Here is a 13,690-nt window from a genome sequence, read left to right as displayed (position 1 = left end):
ACATCATAGAAGACTGAAATATAACAAAACTGTTTGACAGAAACACTGGATTTTAGTTGTTTTTTAAAATTTATTATGAAAAATATTAATAACATGGCCAAAGAGGGCGCTTTTGGTCATTGACTGCAGGAAAGGCTACACCTTGGTCAATAATGTTAAAGTTTTGAATATGGGTCCTGATTCAACTGTGCTAATTATTCAAATGAAAAACAACCTTTCCAGACAGATGCATTTTTTTGTGTTAATCTAAAGAATTGTTGGTGTAATAACATCCACAGTAATTTCAATGAAAACAAAATTGAGTCCCTTTTAAAATAAAAGATAACCAGCCCAGCAAGTGACACTTACAGCCTCCAAATCAACAGTTTCCAGATGTTTCTCCAGCAAGGCTTAAAGATGCAATCTGCAGTTCAAACAATATAGTAAAGCAGTCACCCACTACTGTTTTGGAAAATTCATAGACAGAGCTATGGATGCATATAAGTTAAATTCTTCTAAAATCAATGGGTATACAGCGGTCATTTAAAAGTATCAATCACAAATTGCCCCTTTAATGTGTGCCATCTATAAAGAACCACGCTCTCCCATAAAACCCTTATCTTGGTACATTGTGCATGTGCTAATTTTTCCACATTCTGTTACGTTACAGCCTTATTTTAAAATATATATATATATATTTTTCCCCATCAATCTACACACAATACCCCATAATGACAAAGCAAAAACACATTTTTAGAAATGTTTGCAAATGCATTACAAATAAATAACGGAAATATCACATTTACGACAGGTAGCCTAGTGGTTAGAGCGTTGGACTAGTAACAGAAAGGTTGCAAGATTGAATCCCTGAGCTGACAAGGTAAAAATCTGTCGTTCTGCCCCTGAACAAGGCAGTTAACCCACTGTTCCTAGACCGTCATTGAAATAATAATTTGTTCTTAACTGACTTGCCTAGTTAAATTAACGTAAAATAAAAATAAACGTAAGTATTCAGACCCTTTACTCAGTACTTTGTTGAAGCAAATTGAGGCAGCAATTACAGCATTGAGTCTTCTTGGGTATGACGCTGCAAGCACACCTGTATTTAGGGAGTTTCTCCCATTTTTCTCTGCAGATCCTCTCAATCTCTGTCAGATTGGATGGGGAGCGTTGCTGCACAGCTATTTTCAGGTCCGGGCTATGGATGGGCCACTCAAGGACATACCGAGACTTGTCCCGAAGCCACTCCTGCATTGTCTTGGTTGTGTGCTTAGGGTTATTGTCCTGTTGTAAGGTGAACCTTTGCCCCAATCTGAGGTCCTGAGCGCTCTTGAGCAGGTTTTCATCAAGGATCTCTCTGTACTTTGCTCTGTTCATCTTTGCCTTGCCGCTGAAAAACATCCCCACAGCATGATGCTGCCACCACCATGCTTCACTGTAGGGATGGTGCCAGGTTTTCTCCAGACGTGATGCTTGGCATTCAGGCCAAAGAGTTCGATCTTGGTTTCATCAGACCAGAGAATCATTTCTCATGGTTTGAGAGTCTTTAGGTACCTTTTGGCAAACTCCAAGTGGGCTGTCATGTGCCTTTTACTGAGGAGTGGATTCCATCTGGCCACTCTACCATAAAGGCCTGATTGGTGTAATACTGCAGAGATGGTTGTCCTTCTGGAAGATTCTCCCATCTCCACGGAGGAACTCTAGAGCACTGTCAGAGTGACCATTGAGTTCTTGGTCACCTCCTTGACCAAGGCCCTTCTCCCCCAATTGCTCAGTTTGGGCAGGCGGCCAGCTCTAGGAAGAGTCTAGGCGGTTTCAAACTTCTTCCACTTAAGAATGATGGAGGCCACTGTGTTCTTGGGGACCTTCAATGCTGCAGACATGTTTTGGTACCCTTCCTCAAATCTGTACCTCGACACAATCCTGTCTCGGCGCTCTACGACAATTCCTTCGACCTCTAGGCTTGGTTTATGCTCTGACATGAACTGGCAACTGTGGGACCTTTATATAGACAGGTGTGTGCCTTTCCAAATCATGTCCAATTAATTTAATTTACCACAGTTGGACTACAATCAAGTTGTAAAAACATCTCAAGGATGATCAATAGAAGCAGGATGCACCTGAGAAAAGGGTATTTCAGTTTTTTTATGTTTAATACCTTTGCAAAAAGAATAATAATAATGTTTTCACTTTGTCATTATGGGGTATTGTGTGTAAATTCCTGAGCTGTTTTTGTATTTAATCCATTGTAGAATACGACTGTAACATAACAAAAGGTGGAAAAAGTCAAGTGGTCTGAATAATTTCCAAAGGCACTGTATGTAAATGTCAAAAGGCAACCTGGTTTAGAAATTAGCCTTTGGAAAGAGCTAGGCTTTGGTAATTAAACCCTGGCAGTATGTTATTGCACAGAGAAGGGAATTGGGAGAAGTGTTTGTGGTGCAAGGGCAGAATGTGACACCCATCAGGATATCAGCCAGAGAAAGTACTGTATGTGGGGAAGTGTACACTGCAGACTCCATAGTCCTTTATTTATTTATTTTTATTTCACCTTTATTTAACCAGGTAGGCTAGTTGAGAACAAGTTCACATTTACAACTGCGACCTGGCCAAGATAAAGCATAGCAGTGTGACACAAACAACAACACAGAGTTACACATGGAGTAAACAAACATGCAGTCAATAATACAATATAAAAAGTATATATACAGTGTGTGAAAATGAGGTAGGATAAGGGAGGTAAGGTAAAACATAGGCCATGGTGGCAAAATAATTACAATATAGCAATTAAACACTGGGGTGATAGATGTGCAGAAGATGAATGTGCAAGTAGACATACTGGGGTGCAAAGGAGATGAAAAAATAATAATAATAACTAGATGGGCTATGTACAGGTGCAGTGATCTGTGAGCTGCTCTGACAGCTGGTGCTTAAAGTTAGTGAGGGAGATATGAGTCTCCAGCTTCAGTGATTTTTGCAGTTTGTTCCACTCATTGGCAGCAGAGAACTGGAAGGAAAGGTGGCCAAAGTAGGAATTGGCTTTGGGGGTGACCAGTGAAATTGTCACGCCCTGACCATAGTTTGCTTTGTATGTTTATACAGTATGTTTTGTTTGGTCAGGGTGTGATCTGAGTGGGCATTCTATGTTGTATGTCTAGTTTGTCTGTTTCTGTGTTTGGCCTGATATGGTTCTCAATCAGAGGCAGGTGTTAGTCATTGTCTCTGATTGGGAACCATATTTAGGTAGCCTGTTTTGTCATTGTGTGTTGTGGGTGATTGTCTATGTTAGTTGTTTGTGTCAGCACATTTCGTATATAGCTTCACGGTTGTCGTTTTGTTCAGTTTACTTTGTGTTTTCGTCATCCATTAAATTGATGCATTCACACAACGCTGCGCTTTGGTCTGCTTCTTACGAATATCGTGACAGAAATATACCTGCTGGAGCACTTGCTACAGGTGGGTGCTGCTATGGTGACCAGTGAGCTGAGATAAGGCAGGGCTTTACCTAGCAAAGACTTGTAGATGACCTGGAGCCAGTGGGTTTGGCGACAAATATGAAGTGAGGGCCAGCCCACGAGAGCATACAAGTTGCAGTGGTGGGTAGTATATGGGGCTTTGGTGACAAAATGGATGGAACTGTGATAGACTGCATCCAATTTGCTGAGTAGAGTGTTGGAGGCTATTTTGTAAATGACATCGCCGATGTCAAGGATCGGTAGGATAGTCAGTTTTACGAGGGTATGTTTGGCAGCATGAGTGAAGGATGCTTTGTTGCGAAATAAGCTGATTCTAGATTTCATTTTGGATTGGAGATGCTTAATGTGAGTCTGGAAGGAGAGTTTACAGTCTAACCAGACACCTAGGTATTTGTAGTTGTCCACATATTCAGAACCGTCCACATAGTCAGAACCGTCCAGAGTAGTGATGCTGGACGGGCGGGCAGGTGTGGGCAGCGATCGGTTGAAGAGCATGCATTTAGTTTTACATGCATTTAAGAGCAGTTGGAGGCCACAGAAGCAGAGGCATTTTAAGCTCGTCTGGAGGTTAGTTAACACAGTGTCCAAATAAGGGCCAGAAGTATACAGAACGGTGTCATCTGCGTAGAGGTGAATCAGAGAATCACCAGCAGCAAGAGCGACATCATTGATGTAGACCTCCTGTTCAATGCTGAGAAACAGTGAACCAGCACCACAGCACACATTCAGCACTGCCGTTAGGTAGCAGGGGGACACTTTGTAAGCACCCTAAGGGAAGTGTGTTTGTAAGTAAATGCTTTCAGAGATTACACACACCAATTCCTACAGGGATTCAACCCCATCCATTCTTAGGTAATATAACTCCTTGGTATTAACAAAGTGCTATTGAAATAAAAATGACATAACATCTTAATGCTATTGCAATTACCATCATCTATCCCCATGTCAATGTGGGTTGAACTGATATCCAAGAAGTATTTTCTTCAGAATAGCTTAGTGCTGTTCAATGTTGCTGCATTAATGGTGAACAAATATTATTCTCCACTGCTGAGGGGTGCTGATTATCATAACACAATGTATTGTTGCTGACTCATTAACTCTATATTTTCTAGGAATTGTTCCTGTCCCTCTAGTTCCATCTCTATCAGCTGATCAGCTGATCATGAATGGTTACTGTCTGCTTGACATTTCAAACCAAGGTTTATTGGGGTACAAATACAAAAACCGATACTCATCATCCCTCTTCTTTCAGACATGTACTTCTAAAAAACACTCAATTAATTATCCATAGGGCTACTTGTTATTTACACAAGTGCACTACAATACTGTCAGGTACACTAGAAATGTGGTTACACATCACATGCAAATCATCTGGCATCATTATGACATGAAATAATAATTGAATACCTCCCTTTCAAGGTCATGAGATATAACATATTCAAAACACACTCCAGGTTGGCCAGTCGAAATGTCCTCAATTAACTCTAACACATCTAAATTCTAGTAAGCGGTGTTCTTTTGACCAATCAATGCTACAAAGGACTTTAATTAGCCTGCTGCTCTGACAGTTCAGAGTATCTATCTACAAATCTTTAGGCCTTCATTTGCATCTGCATTTGACAGGGTGGCTGCATCAAAACATTGTAGATACAGTAAGCCCATTCCAAACTCTCAGGGCATTTAATTCATGTCCCCGGAACAACAGGAAGCTTAATGCACCTCTTAACTGAGCTATAAACCCCGAAGGTCATTCTCAATTGAAGTGTACCTCAGAATGGCAGACAGACAAGAGGCAGACAACATACTAGTGTTCAGAGGTTTTCTCAACCTCACTGCAGCACTTAGTGGAAATCATATACAACCTAATGCTTTGAAAGTATAAGGACGTCTGCTTAGGGTCCTGAGACACTCAGCCGTTAGACATGTTAGTAATGTAACTGGGGACTGGAATGTTTAGCATGAGAGCATGTCAAACTCCCAGACAAAGTCTGATACGTATATTTTTCCTGTGTTGATACACTGACTTTCTTTTGGTCTTTTTTTTTTAGACATGCAGCTCCCTCATAACATCATACGGTAACGAGCAACATAATACTAATAATCCAACCGTATTAAGACTGATAAAGGCCTCCCGAGTGGCGGAGGTGTTTATGGCACTGCATCGCAGTGCAAACTGTGCTACTAGAGAAAAACATACACAAGACGTCAAATGCAGTGTCCTGTCTTTTTAATTGCAGATATCATTTCATGTAATTACATGAATACATATACTCAAAAGCGAAAGATCATATTATACAACTTAAGATGCAGAAGGGTAATCTGGCTGGCAGATTGATGATGAGATGAGATGCTCTCATTGGTCAACTCTACACCTCCCAGCAGGGTCGGTACACCCTTCCCACCATACACCTCATGGTGTCCCTCCTGACGATGGAGATGCTGGGGCTTAGGTCCTGGCCAGCCTCTCTGCGGTCCAGAGTCAGGGCTCTGTCAGGCCCGGCGGCTGCAGCTCTCAGCTTGTAGAAAGGAAGTCCTCTGTTCAGGTTCATCCACAGGCCAGAGTTTGCCAGCAAGACAATCTTGGAGCTCCTGCCTCTGACTGAATCAGGGCTGTTTTCAGACACCTCTACACTCAGTAGGGAGTCGAGTGTATCTTGCTCCAAGGCGACGTCGTCCATCTTGCCGATGGGGATCGCCGTGGACGGTGTGTAGCACTCCAAGAAAAGTGCCACGGCAAAGGAGATGGAGAGGACAGAGTGTCTCATCTTGGAGAATGAGGATCTTCGTTGAGGTTGATGTTGCAGGTTGTTGTGATTTTTTTCGAGCTCGTTCTCTTCTGACCGAGATGTTTGTCTTCCTCTTTTATACTGTTTGGACTTCCAGGATTTGCAACATTTGAAATTTGTTTCATCACTGCTTTTCTTCTCATTGTGTTTCAGGATATTAAACAACAGTATGATGACGTGAGACCCCTAACAGTGTTGGAGTGTTGTGTCTTGTGGAGAGTTAATTAAGCTTATTTGTAATGTGGCTGGTTTTCTAAAGTCTGTGAGGATGAAACAGTGGGATTTCATTGAATGAGGACACAAAGGAAGATGCCATTCCAAGAGCCTGCCCTTTAAAACAACTGGAGAGGATTACTCACCTATTTACTACCTTGTGGTTAAGGACTCTCAATGATACATACTCCCCTCTCATGGCCACCTTATGACAATGTAAAATAAGGGATTTCAGGTGGGATTACAGTTGAAAAGTTAACTAGTGATCATTGAAGAGCTTGGTGTGTATGTGGCACCAGGAAAACCAGCAGGGTTCTTTGAATACGTGTTGAGAGGAAATTCACGTCGTCACTGATGTAAGGCTTTGGTGAAGATCGGAAATGTCTTTTAATTCAGAGCATATCCTTTATGTCTGCTGTCTGTGCTCTCTGTAAAGCCTTATTTGTTCACTTACTGGTACCTGCATATTTGCAACCTTACCTAATTAGGAAGATCAGACAGGGAGTTAAAGGTTGAAAACATACTGTAGCCCTCTTCAAACAGAATGCTGGTGTGATGATGATGGGTTCAAAGTCAGCTTGGCTAGAGATTTGCACAAAAAAGGAGATGTTGGTTGGTGAACCGTCAATGGTTTTATTTGGTGATTTATAGAGATGACCTCAGATAAGATATTGCTACGGTCAGATGTTGTTACTGCATAATAACTTTTCAAATACGCACCACTCTCGTCCAAAGAAGTATATCTTTTTGGGGAGCCGTTATTATTGTTCTATAAATAGGCCTACTACAGTATATTTTGGACATTTTGTCTGTTTTTCATACTAGCATGTCTTGCTTCAAAACTTAGCTTTGTTTGGGGGGTTGAATCAACAAGGGTTGATTTTTGCCCAATGGTCAAACCCAGCTGTAAAACTTTAAAGTGGAGGATGTTTTTGTGTCTTAGAGTAGTTTTCCAAGACATTTTAAAGAAATGGATCACTTTAGATAGGAATCTGATTTGTTCAGACATCGTTAGCACACATACATGTATACTGTGTGAAAATGACACTCTAAGAAGTTCTCCCATAGTTCCCCAATTAAGAGGAATAAACTTGAAGTATGGGTATCTGTGTTTTCGTCTCAGAGAAATACTTTAATGGCCTCCTTTAATGTTATCTTCCCTTCTCCTTATCAGAGAGAAAATGGTTCTGTTGAAGGGGATCTAGAAGTTTGCATTATTGTTTTCAGCAAATTAATACTCCAGCCTCCTCTTTTTGCAGGTGAATGTTAAATGTCAAAAAAGAATTGGATGTAAACAAGCCGACTGTGTTACGCCCGTCATCGGAATGAGACCAAAGAGCAGCGTGGAAAGTGTACATCTTTATTTTTAGATGAACACCAAAAAACAACAAAAGATAAACAAATGTAACGTTCTGCAGGCTAACTAGTAACTGAACAAAAACAAGATCCCACAAACACAAGTGGAAAACAGGCTGCCTAAGTATGATTCCCAATCAGAGACAACGATAGACAGCTACCTCTGATTGGGAACCATACCCGACCAACAAAGAAATAGAAAACTAGAATGCCCACCCAAATCACACCCTGACTTAACGAAATAGAGAAATAAACAGGCTCTCTAAGGTCAGGGCGTGACAGACTGGCTCAAACAGAAAATATTAAATTATATTGCAACTCAAATAATCAAACACGATGCTATTAAAATCAAGCAACTAGCTAGAGACAAAATCAAAATTTCATAAGTATTTCTAGCAGGGTTTAGTATGATATACAAGAAAAAAAGCGTATCAGGATGCAGTACTATGTTTTTAAAATTCAATTAATGTCCTTTTACTCCATTTATTTAAAAAAAAAACATCACCCCCCCCAAAAAATAATATTCAAGCACTTCATATTTCTTCAAAATCAAAACAACCTTAAAATCTATATCGAACTTACACTGAACAAAAATATAAACGCAACATGTAAAGCTTTGGTCACATGTTTCATGAGCTGAAATACATTTCTCAGAAATGTTCCATATGAACAAAAACCTTATTTCTGAGCATTTCTCCTTTGCCAAGATAATCCATCTACCTGACAGGTGTAGCATATCAAGGAGTTGATTAAACAGCATGATCATTACACAGGTGCACCTTGTGCTGGGGACAATAAAAGGCCACTCTAAAATGTGCAGTTTTGTCACATAACACAACGCCACAGATGTCTCAAGTTTTGAGGGAGCGTGCAATTGGCATGCTGACTGTGGGAATGTCCACCAGACCTGTTGCCAGAGAATTCAATGTTCATTTCTCTACCATAACCTGCCTCCAATGTCATTTTAGAGAATTTGTCAGTATGTCCATTGTGTGGGAGAGCGGTTTGCTGATGTCAACATTGTGAACAGAGTGCCCCATGGTGGCAGTGGGGTTATGGTATGGGTAGGCATAAGCTACGGACAACGAACACTGACGTTTGGGATGCTCTGGATCGACATGTACGACAGTGTGTTCCTGTTTCCGCCATTATCCAGCAACTTCGCACAGCTATTGAGGAGGAGTTGGACAACATTCCACAGGCCACAATCAACAGCCTGATCCACTCTATGCGAAGGAGATTCTGCACTGCATGATGGTGGTCAGACCAGATACTAACTGGTTTTCTGATCCATGCCCCTACCTTTTTTTTTCTTCACAAATAGGTGTCTGTGACCAACAGATGCATATCTGTATTCCCAGTCATGTGAAATCCATAGATTAGGGCCTAATCAATTTATTTCAATTGACTGATTTCCTTATATGAACTGTATAACTCAGTAAAATCTATGAAATTGTTGCATGTTGCATTTATTTTTTTATTCAGTATGTATTAAAAGCTAACTGAGTAAATCAAAAATCACCTGGCCACAGCAGTAGGCATGTATTTTCTTAAATTAAATATTTTTCAATTAGGCCAACAGTTTATAATGGGTCAAACAGTCCATAGTCACATCAAGAACATTAATGTCATTCTGAAATGTGTGCATTTTCTAAAACTATGACCTTTAATGGCTTCCAGTCTGGAACAAATCACATTGGTTATTTTAGTGTGGGTGATATACTGCCAGTGTGGCCAGATGGGAAATGCCATGGACCATTTCTTATTGAAAAGCGTGTCTGTGTTCTGAATGGTCAAAGTTAGCCAATCTGTGATGACTAATTAGTCTGTCAGTTGACCATTTCTTCACCTTGTTTTTTATATTGTCTTACAGGGCTCATGTCTCTGTAGATAACATTCTTTATCTTTAGGAGGTGGGCGGGATTGGGTAAAGTGCATTTCACAGGCCTTCTGTTCCATAAGACAACATGTAAAGACCAAATGGATGGATGCTGTGGTGGGTGACTACAGCTAAGATCACTGAAACAGGATGTCATGACCATAAATCTACTTTTATTTACAAGTGGAGAAACGGCTCAAACAGACAGACATCACTGAAAGTTGTGGAAAACAGAGTAATGACACAGTGAAAACCTATCTGAAACCACATTGAACTTTTATAACCTGTAATTGAACTGATGATAAAACAGAACCTCCAAATCATATTGTTGATTCATTCATTCATGACTTTCCTTATAAACCACATGTGGAAAAGACAAACAGTCTGAACCCCACCGAGTTATTCATTCGCAGTAAGGAACTGTATTGACCTCTGTATGTGTCCAGTAGTGTTGTGGATACTGTAGTTATAACAGAGTGGAGTGTTTATCTGTTGGTGGCCAGTGTGTTTCAGGCCTCTCCCTCCTCAGGTGTTTGCTTGGCGATGTGTGTGGTTATTTGAGTACAGCTGTACACCACATGTCCATGACAGACCTGACTCTATAACATAACTAGAATGCTTGTTTTATGCACTATGGATGCCATTCTATCATAAATACCGGATAAAATAGGCAGTCAAGGCAACATGAAAGACTGCTGACTTTTTATACTCCTCAATATGTATTTTCTTAACTTTTCTCTCCTTGAAAGTCGAGTGGCAGGGTAGAGGACAGGGTACCCCTTCCATGTTTGCCCTTGGGCGAGGAGAGGGGGTAGCAGCTAGTCCAGAGCAGCATTCAAGGTGTTTGTGTTGTACAGAGAATCACATATTAACTGCAACACTGCTTCACCACTATAGAAAAAAAGGCCGTTTGAAGTGCGAGGCCAAGATGGGCAGACCAGCTGACTACACTGACGATGCCAACCCAAACACCAGGCCTGAGTCTCGGGGGTTTGAGGGGGGCAAAAAGACCCCAGCCAAGAACCGAGGGGAGACAGTGCCTCTCACATAACGCAGAGCCCTTTTGGACACGGCAACGCACTTCTTTAAAACAACACCAAGAGGCCGCACCAAACAGGCTAAAGTGTTATTCCAGCTAGGTAAATACAGGGCACAGATCTAACAGGAACGAATGCCACATATTAACAGGCACAAATTGAATTAGGTTGTTGAAATTCCATGCATTCTACTAGCCAGTTCTGAGATTGGGGTGATAGAAATCTATGTCTTTCCACTTACGGTGTGAGGATTTCTGAACCAAACTCACCATTCAGAGGCAGATCATGCAATTTCTAAAGGATGGATGACATAGTCCTCCAGTCTTCTATCCTGTGAAGAACCTAGAGAAGGTAATCTAGTGTGTCTTTCATATAGACTTTGGATAACAGTCAGCTCACCAGGGTAAGGCATTGACGTGGACACTTAGGATGTGTGCCCAAGGACGCTTTCAGGCAGCAGGCACTATTGCATTGGGATTTAGAGATGAATACAAACTAATTAGGGTCTGAATGGAAGATAGAAGTTCAGATCTGAAGTAAGGTCAGTTTTGCTCTATAGCTAATGGATAAGGTTAGGCTTGGATAAAAGGCAATGGATGAAAGCCGATCCTAGATCAGAGGCCACCTCCACCTAAATCACTCATTAGATACAGTGCAGAGATACCATAAAAGCTATATGGACCCAAATAGGTCTGAGTCATGAAGGGGTCGCTAAATGCAATAACAAGAGGCAAAGCCATCTTCTCATCTTTGAGCACTTAAGGATGTATAATCTCCCATACACATACACAGGTTACACACACAAAGAGATCTGCAGAGATACCAGTAGCCATGGTGATGGTCAGACAACAAGTAATCATGATGCAGAGTATAAATAGCAACACAAGCTCTCTGGGTGTTGTGTAAGAGAGAGAGACAAAAACATGTTTTGCGGAAAGTATTTCAGGTTTTTTTCTTAGTGAAACGAAGGAATAATTAATTATATGGACATGCTCGATAAAATCTGATCCCCTTCCAAATCACACACACCTCGGTGACCAAACTGTTAATATTGGGTTTTGGAATGTTGTTCCAAGACTGTGGATTATGAGCATTAGTAATGTTGTATTTCAAAGGGGACTTGCAGATTTGCTATGAGTGTTGTGCATTGACTATTTTTAAGTGGGAAATAGGTAAGGTTTGTAATGTATGAGACCTTTTCACTCTCTTGTCTTAGGTCTTTGTTATCAAAGTGTTAATTCAACTAATTAGTTCCAATACAAGTAATGCCAAGTAGAAACAGGGTGCGATTCTTGGCATGATGTGTTTGTTGCCAAATTGTTATTCTGCTCCCATGTGGAATGATACAAAGAGAAAATGTCTCAAGGAATTCTGATGATTTCAACCAAAAAGTCTTCATACATCACAACACATGAATAATCTGGTTGGGAGGATCGTTTTGCGCCATATGAAAAATCTAATCTTGACGAGTCTAGCTTCAATAAAACATTGACTGGATTTCTGACCACGCTTTTCTGACCACCATACTGTGGAGGTAGACCATTCCAGACACATGGGCTGTCTGATGGCTCATGTAAAAAAGTATTGAGTGGTTAGGCCTTTACAAGAAACTCCTCTGTTGTGTTACTCAGTAACAGGATCCCATTATGTTTGGGTTGCTGTGACAGACTACTCCATGACTTACTCCGTGATTTGTCTGTTTGTCACATGTTTTTGTTATAGGCTATTGTATATTCAATGGAGCTGCTCATCATAGAAAATAGATTAATATACTGTAGAATCACCAAGGCCATAAAACATTTTGTTATGTTACAGCTTTATTCTAAAATTAATCAAATAAATGTTTTCCTCATCAACCTACACACAATACTCCATAATGACAAAGCAGAAACAGGTTTTTATCATTTTTGCAAATTTAGAATTCAGACCCTTGGCTATGAGACTCGAAATTGTGCTCAGGTGCATCCTGTTTCCATTGATCATCCTTAAGATGTTTCTACAACTTGATTGGAGTCCACCTGTGGTAAATTAAATTGATTGGACATGATTTGGAAAGGCACACACCTGTCTATATAAGGTCCCACAGTTGACAGTGCATGTCAGAGCAAAAGCCAAGCCATGAGGTCGAAGGAATTGTCCTTAGAGCTCCGAGACAGGATTGTGTCGAGGCACAGATCTGGGGAAGGGTAGCAAAAAATGTATGCAGCATTGAAGGTCCCCAAGAACACAGTGGCCTCCATCATTCTTAAATGGAAGAACCAAGACTCTTCCTACAGCTGGCCACACAGCCAAACTGAGCAATCAGGGGAGAAGGACCTTGGTCAGGGAGGTGACCACGAACCCGATGGTCACTCTGACAAAGCTCCAGATGGAAGCTACTCCTCAGTAAAAGGCAAATGGAAGCCCCCTTGGAGTTTGCCAAAAGGCACCTAAAGGACTTTCAGACCATGAGAAACAAGATTCTCTGGTCTGATGAAACCAAGATTGAACTCTTTGGCCTGAATCCTGTGTCATGTCTGTAGGAAACCTGCCACCATCCCTACGGTGAAGCATGGTGGAAGGCAGCATCATGGTGTGGCAATGATTTTCAGTGGCTGGGACTGGGAGACTAGTCAGGATAGAGGGAAAGATGAATGGAGCAAAGTACTGAGAGATTCTTGATGAAAACCTGCTCCAGAGCGCTCAGCACCTCAGACTGGGAAGGTTCACCTTCCAACAGGACAACGACCCTAAGCACACAAATACAGGTGTGCCAAGTTTGTAGCGTCCTACCCAAAAAGACTTGAGGCTGTAATTGCTGCCAAAGGTGCTTCAACAAAGTACTGAGTAAAGGGGCTGAATACTTATGTAAATGTGATATTTCTGTTTTTTATTTTGAATATATTTGCAAACATTTCTAAAAACAATTTCTACATTTTAGAACAAGGCTGTAACATAACAAAATTTGGAAAATGTCAAGGGTTC

The 13,690-nt window shown here is 41.0% G+C and overlaps 1 protein-coding gene across 1 annotated transcript; it reads right to left on the bottom strand.

The window, feature by feature from the left end:
* Positions 1–5,665: 5,665 nt before the first annotated feature.
* LOC112219830 (pro-MCH 1-like) lies at positions 5,666–6,284 on the bottom strand. Its single transcript, XM_024381334.1, has one exon. It carries the CDS (start codon positions 6,218–6,220, stop codon positions 5,822–5,824), a length of 399 nt encoding a protein of 132 aa, XP_024237102.1. The 5' UTR covers positions 6,221–6,284; the 3' UTR covers positions 5,666–5,821.
* Between the last annotated feature and the right edge of the window lie 7,406 nt (positions 6,285–13,690).

The sequence above is a fragment of the Oncorhynchus tshawytscha genome, linkage group LG20 (genome assembly GCF_018296145.1).
Source record: "Oncorhynchus tshawytscha isolate Ot180627B linkage group LG20, Otsh_v2.0, whole genome shotgun sequence".
Classification (NCBI taxonomy): Eukaryota; Metazoa; Chordata; class Actinopteri; order Salmoniformes; family Salmonidae; genus Oncorhynchus; species Oncorhynchus tshawytscha.
The sequence above is the reverse complement of the archived record's forward strand: the minus strand, read 5'-3'. Positions and strand labels throughout refer to the sequence as shown.